The 14932-nt window shown below is 32.4% G+C and overlaps 1 protein-coding gene, 1 long non-coding RNA gene and 1 pseudogene across 2 annotated transcripts; 2 read left to right on the plus strand and 1 right to left on the minus strand.

Annotated features, from left to right (window-relative positions):
• LOC110638795 (xyloglucan endotransglucosylase protein 34-like) overlaps positions 1–901 on the plus strand; it is a 42857-nt pseudogene extending 41956 nt beyond the window's left edge.
• Positions 902–5686: 4785 nt separating this feature from the next.
• On the plus strand, positions 5687–7358 carry LOC110638794 (UPF0481 protein At3g47200-like). Its single transcript, XM_021789478.2, has 2 exons — positions 5687–6344; positions 6433–7358. Exons 1-2 carry the CDS (start codon positions 5772–5774, stop codon positions 7243–7245), a joined length of 1386 nt encoding a protein of 461 aa, XP_021645170.2. The 5' UTR covers positions 5687–5771; the 3' UTR covers positions 7246–7358.
• A 2409-nt stretch (positions 7359–9767) lies between these two features.
• LOC131178565 (uncharacterized) lies at positions 9768–10628 on the minus strand. The gene is made up of 3 exons (XR_009147468.1): positions 10381–10628; positions 10149–10318; positions 9768–10015 (listed from the first exon to the last, which is right to left on the minus strand). It is a non-coding gene; the product is annotated as an uncharacterized LOC131178565 (long non-coding RNA).
• Positions 10629–14932: the final 4304 nt, after the last annotated feature.

The following is a 14932-nucleotide window of genomic DNA, read 5'->3' on the forward strand; positions in this document are numbered from 1 at the left end:
TTGTAGATCTTATTTTCTCCCTTGCCTCCCTTGAAGTTGATGTGCATCCTTGAATGTAAATTGGTTCTCTTGAATGTAAATTCTATTCTTGGGTGTAAATTCTCTCCCCCTTCAATTCTTGACTTGGTATATTTATATCTGGTGTAAAAACTCTAATTTCAGAGTCTTAGAAGCGTTAGGAGTCCATCCGGGTCGAGCTGGAAGCAAGAAAAGTCGTATCAGAATCGCTGTCAGGGGACTTTACACGGGTCTTGTAGTGATATATGCCCCGTGTAACTTTCTGCTGCTTTTGTTTTTCAAGTTTTCTTTGTCCAGAAGGTTGCACGGGGTCCAGGAAGTTACACGGGGTGGGTTACACGGCCCGTGTACTGCTTCTGGCCCTGTATTATTCACGTTTTGACCTCAATATCTCTTCCAAACTCATCTTTGATTCTAGAACCATATAAAAACACTTGATAAAATATAAAAATCAATGAATTGAGTTAGATTAATATGTTTTCTAAAATAATAATGAAAACATATAAAAATAAATATAAAAGGATATTAAATGCTAACAAAATGCAATGCATGTTAACCTTAAAAGTCTATATAATTTAATGCAATCAACGCTGATGATTGGGCCACCAGAGGTGGACTAGAGAAGACGGACTGGTCTAAGCCTCCTTTTATAGCCTCCTGCAAGGGTTTCCACATCGACGGGTGTGTGGCATCAGTGGAAGCCAAGTTCTGTGCCCCTCAGGGGAAGCGATGGTGGGATCAGAAGGAGTTCCAAGATCTGGATGCCTTCCAATACAGGAGGCTCAAATGGGTGCGCCAGAAGCTCACCATCTACAACTACTACACTGATAGGAAAAGATACTCGGTGCTTCCATCTGAATGCACGAGGGACAGGGACATATGAAATATTTCATCCCTTTCTAACTTTTTATTTAATTAATCATTATATTGCTTCTAATCATACTCTATATCGAGCGTGATTTATGGGTTCATGTGCGACGGTAATATTATTTTTATTGTTGTTTGCTATTTATTTCGGTCACAGCACGTGGACTCTTTGCTTGCTTGTATCCTTTCTTTCTTATTTCATTATTTGTACTTCTCATAAAAGTAATGAAATAAAATATTTTCATATATTCATCTATATCACTTGTCCATGCTTGCCTTGGTGTCCAATTTCAATGGGTGAGGAATATCACATGTTGGGGCTCGTTGGTGGAATTTATGCTCTTAAAATGATATTATAAAGAATATTGGGAAATTCGTATATAAATATAATTTATTATAAATTTAAGATAAAATATATATAAAATTTATACATACTAAATTAAATTTAAATAAATTTTTAAAAATAAATATCGCATTACCAATTATATATATTGATACACAATAAATATTACCAATGAGGATTTAGTCTAATAATAATTAAGACTTTAGAATTAAGAAGTTTATTCACATTCAAATCCGCTAGTGTTTAGTTGATTAAATTTTTATATAATTTGATTATTTATATATATCAAATAATTATTACTGTTAGAAGAAAGATATAGGAGATTTGTGTAGCATGATTACAGCAATTAGCATGATTATAGGAGATTTGTGTAACATAATTACAGCAATTATTATTTTTATCTAAATTAGCTCATATTCTCATGTATAAATAGATGTAATTTGTCTGTAATATCTCTGTAAATAAGATACAAACAAATATACAATCAATTCCTTCATTACTTGTATTCTTTCTTCTAACATGGTATCAGAGCATTTTTACTATCTCAATCCTCAAGACGGTCAGTAAATTTTACATCAGTTTTATCATTCTCTCTTTTCAGTGTAGTGATATCTCCGATAACAATACTCCAAAGATTGCGATCTATCAAAAAACTTTTCATTCCTTGAACCCAAAGATTATAGTTGGAACCAGTCAGAATTGTTGCAATAGGTTTTGAAATATCAGATTTCTCCATTGATAACAAGATGAGGAGAAAAAAAAAATGTTATAATAACAGGAATAAAAGAATGAACCAGAATAGGTTGTAGAGAGAGAAGAGAGACCCCAGAAATTAGAAATAAAAGCTTTATGGCTTTGATACAATGTTAGAAGAAATAATACAAGTAATGAAGGAAATAATTGTGTATTTATCTGTATCTTATTTACAGAGATATTACATCTATTTATACATGAGAATATGAGCTAATTTAGACAAGAATAATAATTGCTGCAATTATGCTACATAAATCTCCTATAATCATGCTAATTGCTGTAATTATGCTACACAAATCTCCTATAATAATGCTAATTGCTGTAATTATGCTACACAAATCTCCTATAATCATGCTAATTGCCGTAATTATGCTAATAATTACGCTTAATAATTATCCACAGATGATCATCGTGACTGGCCGGCTATGGATAATACTAAAACTTCATTATATCTATACTTAAACCTCATATTTCTACTTCAAATAGGCAGCTAATCTAATTTATTTTGGTCTAAAGCATTTTTTTTTCATGAACCTTGCACTAATTGATACGTTTATCTTTAATTACATCCTATTTGATATCCAAATTATATAAAAAAATAATTATTAAATTTTTAAATTTTTATAAAAGTACAATAAAAAATCAAAACGTATACAAATCATATCTTTGCATTCATAGTCATAAAAGTTAAATATTTACAAAATATAAATATCAAATGAGATGTAATTAAATATAAAATATCAAGTGATTTTTCAAGTTAAGAATTAAAAGATACTTTCAATCATTTATTTTAATCAATTTTTTTAAAAATCAAATTAAACTTTATTACTCAAAAACTAAATTAATCAAAATATTTCATATAAGTTGGTTTATTTTCTGTTCTGAATTTTTAATGTTTGGCCCAAAAAATTCAATGAAAATAGAATTGGGATTGAATTTTGTGTTAAAAAAAATATTAAATTAATTATAAAATATGTTCAATCAATTCAGTTATTTTTCATTTTTTAAGATGAAAAAATTGATTGCCACGATTGATTGTAAGGAGCTTCACCTTGCCAAGGATGATGAAGGCCTCTCTTCTTAAATATAAAATTTATTGCTATAAACGAACCAAGCAATCAAGTTTCTCATGAGTTGTTTAAGATTTAGTTTCATAAAAATTCGATTTAATTCGACATTTAAACTCAAATTTTAGATTCGTTTAACATACAAATTGAAGTCGAGCTCAGCAATATTTAACTCGAATTCAAGTTCAAGCTTGACTCATTAACAAGCTTACGAGTCAGTTCGATGTGCATATTTCCAAGCTAGCTTAGTAAATAGGCTGCTTGTTGAATAGGCTCATAAGCTAGTTAATTGAACGGACTCCTACGCTAAATCGTTTAGAAATTTAAGAGCTACTGTTCACAAAATTATTTATTTTAGTAATTATATTTTATAATGTTTTAAATAGATTTATTTTATTTATAATTTTTATGAAAATAAAATATTATTTAAATTTATAATATAATTAATATATAAAATATAATTATTTATACTTTAATTTTTTTTTATAAAAATCAAGTTAATTTATATATGAAAATGGAGACGAGTATATGACTGAAATGGAGTATGATCTTGCCAAGCTTTACCATAGATATTATGTGGCCTATAGTCGGTGATGGTACAAAACTAAAGCCTCCTCCATGGTTGCTTGGTTCATTTTGTGCCTTTGAGAGGGGAGTAGAGGTGGAAATATATGTGCATGCAGATAAAGTGGGGTTGGTTGAAATGAATAAGTAATAAAAAAAAGTCAAACTTATCATCTTAGAGTTAATCATCATTGGCAGTCACATGACCACATGACAAACATATGTTTCAAGTTAAATTGATATATATTAATTTTGGAGTTAAACGTATCATTTTAAATAATTAAAGGGCCTATTAAGATAAAAAAAATAAAAAAATATATTTTTTAATTATTGAACAATAATTAGAGAGCCAAAAACACCTTCTGCCAAAATGGAAAATAGGAAACAGTTTGACACCCATTAAGGTTTTTCAAATTGATAAAACACAATCGCTGAATAAAGGAATGCTCTCATGCATAAAAATGATGTAAGAAACTTCTTTTTACAGGTAAGTTTAAAAATTGAACATTAACAAAGAGAGATGTGAGTTTGAAGGTATAATGGTCATCAATGTTTATATTTTTTTTTTGGTACTTGACGATAACAACTATCCAACAATAGAATTAGATGATTTATTCTATGAAATTAGTCATCTAATTTAATTATTATTCCAAAATTAGTCATCAAATTTGTTAAAAAAAATTTCTAACACTTTGGGAACATTAACAATACTTATGAAGAATATTTTTTGGAAGTTTGAACTCCTTTAAAATAAATATAATTGCGTCTTTCAATGGACTTTCTCTTTGATCTTGTGTACAACTCTAAGAAAGTTTTTCAATATGTATACACTTATAACAACACTTCAAATAATATATTAATATCTTTTTATCATTATTTTGTTAATCTTTAAAATCAAAGAGTTGTAACCCGATGAATGGAAATCAGCATTCATAGTGAAACAAAATTCTATTCTATCAGCATGAAGAAATGAATAAAAATACAGAATTGAGTCGTACTCTCTTGCATGAGAATTACAGGTAAAGAAAATCTTAAAACGAGGATGGTTCGCATGCAATAAAAAAGAGTCCAGCTACATACGGAACAATTGAAGAGAAACACCCAAAATTAATTAATTTGAACCAAAGGAAAGAGGTATGGCATACTAGTTGCTGTGTAAACGAACCGACGGAGGAAAGGGTTATTACAAACTTAAATTAAGCAGGCAGAGGCAAGAGTTCATAACAAGTGAGATGAGCTTACTCAGATTAGGACCAACAATTCAAAAAAAATTAAAACTAACAAATTAGGTAGCTAACCTTTCACCCTTATAAGCTCTTTGAATTACTTGTGATCTTTCGATGGGAGACTCTTGACAAGGGTGAGCACTGCAGCACAGAGAAGTTGCACAGGAAAAATAGAATAACTAATCTGCGTGGCCATCTCTTCTAGCAACTTGGCCCAACACTTTCTTCTACTTCTTCTTCTTCACGGGCATTGTAGATGGGAGAAATTATTTTTCCTGTGGGAAATTTAATTGGAATTAGTACCAGCAGGTACCAATCAGAGGGCATTCGCGCGTGTTGTTGTGAACGACAATATAGAGTAGAGTAATCTTTTCTTCAAAATATGTAGTAGGGAAAAACACAAGGGCATTATTTTAGATTTTGTGCTGTTCGGTTCTTTCCTTTGTACGTACTATTGGTGTTTCTTTATTTTTTGTTTAATCTTATGTCGAAAGACATATTCTCCCTCTTGAAGATGGGAAAGTATCGGTGACAGCCAGTGAAGTGCTTGGAACTGCATCTTTCATCTTCTGCAAGAAAGGAATGGCACAATTAATCAATCATCTTTAGTTAAGTTATTTGGTAGAAGACGCGTAACTTATAGCCTTGTTTCGCATGGGAACCCTTTAATTCTTTAACCTTCAAAATGCCATTAAGAATGAAATGATTCCAGCTTTTGTCTTGTAAAGCCAATTGTATACTGTTACTTTAGCAACAATTCCAAACAACTGCTTTTCTTGACTCTGAAGCAATGAAAATTAAATATAATCAAACTTGGATGCTTGAGGGATCATTGTTTCAGATTTTTAAAGAGGCAATTGAGTGGAACCAAATAAGCGCAGTCTGGTGTTTGTTTTGCAATTTCCTTAAAATTCTGTTTTGCAGCTAGGAGCAATGGCGGGAACGAATTGGGTTATTGAAGTCAACAAAAAGGTTGAGAGCATGATGGATACTGATAATTCCACGGAGGAGGAGCGGTGGAAGAAGAGTGCAATCTACAAAATACCTGCATTTGTCACAGACCTGAATAAGAAAGCCTACAGGCCTCAGGCAGTCTCGTTTGGTTCTTATCATCACGGGGAAGATTATCTGAAGCCAATGGAGGAGCATAAGCAAAGAGCCCTTCTTCATTTTCTAAAAAGAGCAAACAAACCTTTACAAGTTTTTGTTGATTCTTTAACTGAAGTAGTGCAGGTTTTGAAAGACTACTACGATCCTCTTGATATATTTTGGCAGGAAGATACTAGATTTCTGCAATTGATGATTCTTGATGGCTGTTTCATGCTGGAGATCTTACGCATTGCTACTTATACATTGGATGACTATGCACCCAATGATCCAATTTTTAGCAATCATGGGAAGCTCTATATCATGCCATATATAATGCGTGACATGCTGATGCTTGAAAATCAACTGCCATTATTGGTTCTGGACAAGCTGGTGGCTGTTGAAAGCGGTAAAGAAATGGTATACGCACTTGAATCACAGAAGTAAACTATTGATTTCTCATTTATTTTATTGATCATGGAAACTTAATTTAACCATTTCTATGCAGGATGAAGACTTTGTCAGCAAGCTCATTCTCATGTTCTGCTTTCCTGATGCCCCTGTCTCAAGCCTGGGTAAGTGTTTGCATTCATTGGATGTGTACAGGAAGAGTTTACTTCAAAAACATGGTGGGGGAAAGCGTCGCAGCAGATTAAGAAGTAGACGCCATAAAAGTGGTGACAATATTATCCGGTCAGCAGCAGAGCTCAATGAAGCAGGAATCCGGTTCAAGAAAAGTAAAACTAGAAGCTTGAAAGACATCTCATTCCGAGGAGGAGTCCTTAGGCTTCCAGTAATTGTGGTGGATGATGCAACTGAGTCAATCTTTTTGAATTTGATAGCCTTTGAACGGTTCCATGTTGGTGCAGGCAATGAGGTAACATCTTACGTCTTTTTCATGGACAACATCATTGACAGTGAGAGGGATGTTGCCCTCCTACACTCGAGAGGGATCATCCAGAATGCTATTGGAAGTGACAAAGCTGTTGCTAAATTGTTCAATTCTCTCTCTAAGGATATTTCGCTCGATCCAAATAGCAGCCTAGATTTTGTTCATAAGAGGGTCAATGCCTACTGCAAGAAGGCTTGGAACGAGTGGCGTGCCAACCTCATTCATACCTATTTCAGAAATCCCTGGGCTATCCTGTCTCTTATTGGTGCAGTCTTTCTTTTCGCCCTCACTATTGCTCAAACTGTGTATTCTATATATCCCTACTACCAAAATAATGAATCTACACCACCACCATCTACCCCTATGCTTCCTCCGACACCCTCTCCTCTGCCTTATTCAAAACCACCTTCACCCCACCCCCGCCAATGATTCCCATCATTCCATTCGGGAATCCTACTGTTTTTCGTGGCCAGGGATTGCTCTTCTGGATTAATTCTGTTTCCCTTAAGTATTGGTTTATTTGATTTGCTCTTAAAAATTGGTCTCATGTCAAAATTATTTCTGATTTGCACCAGAAAATTTTAACCCATTAGCCCATAATAATAATAATAATAATAATAATAATAATAATAATAAGATGAGGAGAGGAGGAACATTGGTACTTTTATTTAAAAAAATACTTAGTTCCTATATTTTTGTTTTCTCTACTCCTTAGTTTATTCATCAAGTTTAAATCAAGTTTTATATTAATCAACTTATTAGATGGAGAGAGAAATTACTGTTATAAAAGATTAAATAGTTCAAATTTTAGGAAATAGAGAAACAATAATTATATTTTTTAAATTAATAAAATTCAAATTAACGCCTAAAATTACTAGAAAGATTAAAGAGTAAATAGAATAAAAATACACTATACAACTAATGTATTTTTCAAAATAAGAAAACTAAATCATCAGCTTCGTACAAATAGACGGAATAAATAGTGATTTTTCTAAACAATAATTAGTTTTTTGGTCCAATAATGATTTTTTTTTAATTTTTTTTAAACGGCAATAAAAAATTGCAATACAAGGCCATTGGGGCAAACAATGATGTATTGTAATTTCAATATCGCATTAAGTAAATTCCTTGAAAATGACAATTTTAAGATTTTTGAAGTTCCTGATTTCTGAAATACTGAATCCAATCAAATACAGAAACTACTAATGCAAGAATGTACAATCTCGACCATTTACTGCTACTAAACAACAATAAACAATGCTATGCCTATGAAGGGTAGCCATGAAAATTAAATCCGCCAGTCTATTATACATTCATTTTCAATTGCAGTTAACCAAAGTTGCTAGAGATGAAAACCGGAAAAGGTTATTGGAACACACTATCAATAGTGAAGCTTTAGAGGAGCAAAGAAAATCTAATGACAAAAAAGTACAATGTTATTTTGTGGCTGCTTCCAATAAAATCCCTGCAAGATAACATGCAAAATATATTGCAAGCTGCAAGAATATATATACCATCCTTGCATGCATCCCCGTCCACTTCAACACAGCCTATATCCACACGCATCCACATGTGGGAAAAACACATTACTGCTGATTACCTAATGAGCACCTCCATCAAAACAAAATAAAACTGCTCTTTTATTATAGAAAGAAATCTGTTAGAATTATGACTCAAAATCGTAGTGAGATTTAGAAAGATCTTTTTTTTTTTTATTTGAGTAGGAGAAATATTTCTCAATAAGTAGAAGATTATTTCTTATATTATATAGAACTCATATTTTAGTGTTATTCTTAAATTTAATGGAATTTCTAATTAAATAGGATTAAAAGAATTAAGACTATAAATAGGAGAATGGTAAAAAGGTTATTTGACTTTCAGCCCATAGAGTGAATGTCTCTACCAATTGCTGAAAATTTGGCTTTGTTTATCGATGAGAGGCTCCTACCCATTGCAATCCCATGAAGGGAAAAAGTCTTTAGCCTAAGGTAGAGAAAAAACATAAAATTCAAGAAGAAAGAATTCTTATTCATTGGTGAGAGGGCTTTTGCCCATATAATTGAATACACCATCTAGTGTAGTAAATATAGTGTGTTATATATAAAAGAAACTAATTAATGTATTTAATATAAACAATTTGTAATGGGATTTCTTAAGTGCAATTGGGATGATTGGTAGTGAAGGAAATAAGAATTGGATCACCCATGATAGGTTAATCTAAATTACATGTAATTAGTTACCTATGTAACCTTTGGCCAAAGGTGGCCATATCTTCTATGAACAAATCAAGAGTTGCAACCTTTTATTGCAAATAAATATATACAAGTTCAAATGGCCGTTGCCTTTGAGCGGTTACAAAACATATAATAACAAAGTGACAAAAACGTGTGGTTACTTTCGCGAGAAAACAGTGACCAAAATGAAAATTTTTACTTGGCCCTTTATCTTTGTAAATTCTCTTAAATTCAACAATGGTGTCCACCATTTATTTTTTCCAAATAAGATATATACTTAGACTATGGATTAATGTTTTAATTCATGTTAATAACATATAATTAATTCAAATAGTAGTGAAACAAATATGATAAAGATCTTAGTGTTGCATGAATAAGGGTTAGGTTAGTACCCGTATATTGAATCCATGTGCTGCGTGTTTATAATTTTTCTTAAGTAGTATAGTTTAAAGCTTTTAATTGATGATTATTTTATTAATATAATGGAAGATGACATACCTGTACGTCATTGATAGTGAAAAATGACATGCTCATGGATATAGTCTCATATGAAGAGGATAAACAAAGTAAATATTGATGTTTTATATATTTATTTTATTTTTTTTAATTTACACGCTTTTACGGTATACAATAATATCAAACATATATTTAGAACTACAAATATCAATATTTATTCAATAAACTTACATTATTATATTAATTAAAAAGTATGCTTCAATATGTAATGGATTTAACCAACATGTAGATTCCAGCAAATCGGATGCTAGCAGCACTAGCAGTGAGACACATGTAATTGAATGTGCAAAGAGCTTCACTAGCTTCTTCTCATATTGGGTTGACTAGAAAAATATTCAAGAACTGTGAAAATGTAAACAAACCATAAGAGTCCTGGATCAAAGGGGCTTGACACCACGAAGAAGCATCTGGATGCAGTGGGCCATAATCTGGGGAATTGTACTATAGAGCTGCAGAAACGCAAATGTTATCAAAACTAACGATGGCACTGAATAAATAAAAGAAGGATATAAAAGCAAATTGTTGAGAGAAGAATAGAAAGAACCAAAAGAAAGTGAAATCATCTCTCACTGGAGAGATTACCTTGGTTCGCATAAATTGGTTTCCTATATAGATGTTGAATCCCCATTACTGAACAATCAATCAATCCAACAGCATTAAAAGCTCGTCCCGTGTCACCCCTTACTCCATATTTCACCCATGAATGAAAATGCGCCATATCAGGCTCCCAACAATTGCCCTATTCTGCAATTCTTAAAAATTTTTAGTATATATATATATAAAGAAAAATAAAACAAAGGAGAAAAAAACTTACTGAAAATGTCTTTGGTGCAGAGGCTTCAACTGGAATCTAATACTCCTAGTCCGGAACATGCAATACAAGCCATATATAACAGGGAAAGGTATATGCTAATAAGCACCGAAGTGACGACCTTGAGAGAGTTTGATAAAGATATAGCTCAGCAGAAAAAATATTTAATTCATGCAGCTGCAAATTTGCATGTACAAAGAACAGAGAGTAACCTGAAGCTAATAAGAGTATGCTAATAAGAGTCTTAGCAAAATGGTGCATGCAAGAAGGAGGTTAAATGAAACGGGACGTAGCATCAATATAAACAAGACTCTCAGGATCTCAGCTCATGCAAAAAATGTGTACAGTGAGAAATTGTTAGTCTGTTATTCTTTGGCGGGTTTGTTTAGTGCTAAGCTGTATAAAGTTAGTTTTAGTAGATTTCAGAAATTTTTTTTTTACATAAGAACAATTTGTACGGTATTCATAGCAATGAGAAATAAATATTTTCATTCTTAACACCTGCTTTTCATGATTTAGTTTTTTCTTTCATATTTGATCATGGTATCAGAGCCATAGATCCCTTCTCTATGATTATCCATTAGTTTCTTTCACTTTTTGGATAATATCTAAAGATTGTTGTAATGGCTGATCCATTAACTTCAAGGAAGGGCAAACATCAAGATCAAATGGCACTGCAGAATTTTGATCATCCAGGAATGTCTCTTGTAAGTATCCCTCTTACTGGTTGCAATTACTTAGCATGGAGTCAATCAATGCTAATTGCCTTGAGAGCCAAAGACAAACTTGGCTTCATCAATGGCAAATGTGAAATACCCAAAGATGATTATGAGGAATCTAAGAAATGGTTGAAGGTTGATCGTATGGTTATATCTTGGATTCTTAATTCCATCTCTAAAGAAATAGTTGAGGTTTTTTTGTATGTGACTTCTGCTAAAAATCTTTGGGATGAATTAGCTCAAAGATTTGGTGAGAGCAATGGTCCTCGGCTGCATCAATTAAATAGAGAAATTTGTTCCTTAAGTTAGGGAAATATGTCTATTACAGTTTACTTCACCAAAATGAAGAAGTTGTGGGATGAAATAGCATGTCTCAAGCCATATCCAACTTGTGAATGTGGTGCTTCGAAAGCAATTGCAGATATTGAGAATGATACCAAGTTAATGCAATTTCTTAAGGGTTTAAACAACTATTATGATCATGTTAGAAATCAAATCTTATTGATGGACCCATTTCCATCAATAAGCAAGGCTTATTCTATGACTTTAAGTGTTGAAATGCAGAGAGAGATCAATTCTTTCATTCATGACGGCAATGAATCCTCAATGGCTATGCTGGCTAAAGGTTTGAATTATAAGAAAGAATCTACTGGAAATAGAAAACAATACAAGAAGAGGGAGCAGAGTAAGAAGGATGACAAATATTATTAATATTATAAATCTCGTGGACATATCAAAGAAATTTGTTTCAAATTAAATGGTTATCCTGAGCGGTTTAAACAAAGGAAAGCCAAACAGTCAGCAAATTCAATTGATACAGCCACAAAGTACAATCCATTATCTGATCATGTTGATGTTGCTAAACAACTTGAGGAATGGAATACAATTAGTATAACCAATCTTGTTCAGTAGGAAGTTATGAAGATGCTAAAAGGTAAAATGGTTCATGAAGCAGGATGTGTTGGATTTTCAGGTAATGGATCTGTTCCCTCTCCTATTGGTAAATGTTCAAATGAATAAGGAATGTGGATTGTGGATAGTGGAGCAACAACACACATGTGTTCTGATCACACACTTTTTGACATAATTCACCTTGTACATTCTTTAAATATTGTTTCTCTACCAGATGGTACCACCAAACAAATCACCCATGTAGGCCTCATTACCTTGCATCCACTCCTAAAATTACAAAATGTTTTTCTTATTCCTGGTTTCAAGTATAATTTGTCACACCTTACCCCTCTGTAAGGCATAACATGATCCCGTAGAATACCTAATGAACTACCAAACTTCACCTACCAATAACTCATTAAGTACCCCACAAGGGATTTTAAACAATTTTCTTACTTTTGACAAGTGGTGAGCATTTTCTAATAGGTATTTAAAACATATGATTAAAAGTAAATCTAATTAATATTTTTGGTCTATTTTAGTTTTCCGCAAATTTTATAAAAATTTTGACAGAGTTCTGTCTGTATTTTGAGAAACCAGTTCTTTAAATACCTGTAAAAAGCACTTCTAAAAGTTTTTCTTAACCACTACTTCGATTTCACAATCAAACTCAATCAATTTCACAATCATTTCAATAAATTTCTCAAGTTCAAAATTCAATAATCCTCAGCATACTAGCAATGCATTTCATTTAAATTAAATAAAATAGTTGTACTCATATTTCATTAGAGACAACACAATTTATGTACATTCTTACAAAATTTACATCAAAAGAAATACAAACTAAACTTTATTACAAACTTCATACAAATTTTTGTACAAGCTGCTCAAGATCCATTTGCACGTCCATACATTTATATGCAATACATACATGAAAAGAAATATTTACAATTAGGGTATAAATTATACCCGAAGACTTTAAGCTGATAGCTCCTCACACCTCAAGAAATTTCACCACGCTTCCTTTAGTCTCTCAGATCTGCATGATAAAGAATAAGCCATCGCTGAGTACTAGGACTCAGTGGTGCACAACATACTAAAATAATCTTTATGCAGAATATAATCACATTTATTCAAAAATTTGACTAAACATAAGCATTAAACACAAAACATGAATTATGAAATTTTAATGCAAACCAAGTTCATTTCGAAGTATCAAAATACATTTCATAAAACCCACAGTTACATCATGCCATTCGAAACAAATAGAATCTCAATAGCCAGAGGCTAAAGAGAAATCACATCACAAGGCAAGCTAGCTGAAATATATGGATATCCATTCACATCCTCTTCTACTGGCACACCTCAACACTTCTCCAGAGAAGGAATCAAAATTCGAAACTAATTACCTTCACTAGTAGTGCTAGTGAGGTGTTCAAATATATGGTCATGACACTGTGGTTTCAAAACTTATCTTAACAATTTGCTAAACATTGTCATTTCAATATACATAATAACTTTCAACAATTTAAATAAAAACATCATAAGAATGCCATAATTCAATATTTCACATTATTCAAAATAGTATGCAAAAGATGATTATAAAAAGTATACGTTGTGCACAAACCTCAAGCGAGTCGCCTCTTGGCCTTGACTCGGTTCCTCGGGTTTTTTTCCGGTATTCTTTTCAACTGAAACACACAATTTTACAATGTTTTAGTACTAGAACTTAACATAAATCCCAAAATAAATTTAGCTTCACATTTACCTAGTTCTAACGTGTTAAATTCGACGTTCTCGAAATTTTTGTGTTTCGGGTTACTATTCACTATACTATTCAAGTCAAATAATTGACTTTCTAAGGCTTAATAGGTATGGGAACTCTAACTTCACCCACATACCACATTTTGGTCACTAAACTTGTTGGTTTTGGTTGTTTACTCAAATCCTAAGTCTTTTAGGCAAATTTGGTAATTTCAGTTTTGGAGTCCTAAGTTGCACTGTTCCATTGGTCACTTTATTGTTGGAATTTGGCAAAACTTTCTTCATAAAAAATGTTCCCCATTGTCTTAAGTTTATTCTCCTTTTTGAATCACCCCAATTGGAGTTTTGTAGCTCAAGGTATAGCCAAAATACGATCGCTCACGTGCAATCGCTCATGCTGCAAATTTTGGTTCTGGCAGATTTTCGATCCAACTTCGTTCAATAATTTGATCAAGTTAAGTCCATAATTTGGTCTAATTTCCTTCATAAGAAATGTTATACTATGTCTTAGGTTTCCATCGGTTCAATATTCACCTAAATCGGAGTTTTCTAGAGAGAGTTATAGCCATTGAAACTTTACTGTTCAAATGGCAATTCTGCAGTTTTGCAGGTTCAGTAACTCAACTTTGCTCAATAATTTGATTAGGTTAATGGCATAATTTGGGTTGGTGTTCTTCATGAAAGTTTTAGATCTATATCTTATCTAATCACTGGTAAAATTTCAGGTCATTTTGACCTTCCTAGCTCGAGTTATGACCAAATGAATAATTACTGTTCATTTAGTCAGTTTGTGCAGTGGCAGACTGCTCTTAACCAACTTTGGTCAATTGGTTCACTAGGTTTTGGTCTGTTTTTGGGCATGGTTCCTTAACGAAAATTGTGTCATTTTATGTCTATTTTCATCCCCAATTGGTGGCATATCAATTGGACTTGTAAAATTTCCGTTTTGGTCTTTCAAAGTTGGCTTGGTCATGCTGCCAGCAGCATGACCATTTACCCTATGAATTTGACTTTCATTCTAACAATTCCCACACATCTCCTTTCGTCATTATTGACCATTTTTTCACTTCACAATAGGTCAAAGTCATCATTTATGTATTTCTCCAAAATTTGCCTCAAAACCCTAGGCCTCCAAACCCTAATCTCACTACTTAATTACCATTAGTAATTTCAAAGTTCCA

The sequence above is a fragment of the Hevea brasiliensis genome, chromosome 3, assembly GCF_030052815.1.
Source record: "Hevea brasiliensis isolate MT/VB/25A 57/8 chromosome 3, ASM3005281v1, whole genome shotgun sequence".
In the NCBI taxonomy this organism is placed as follows: Eukaryota; Viridiplantae; Streptophyta; class Magnoliopsida; order Malpighiales; family Euphorbiaceae; genus Hevea; species Hevea brasiliensis.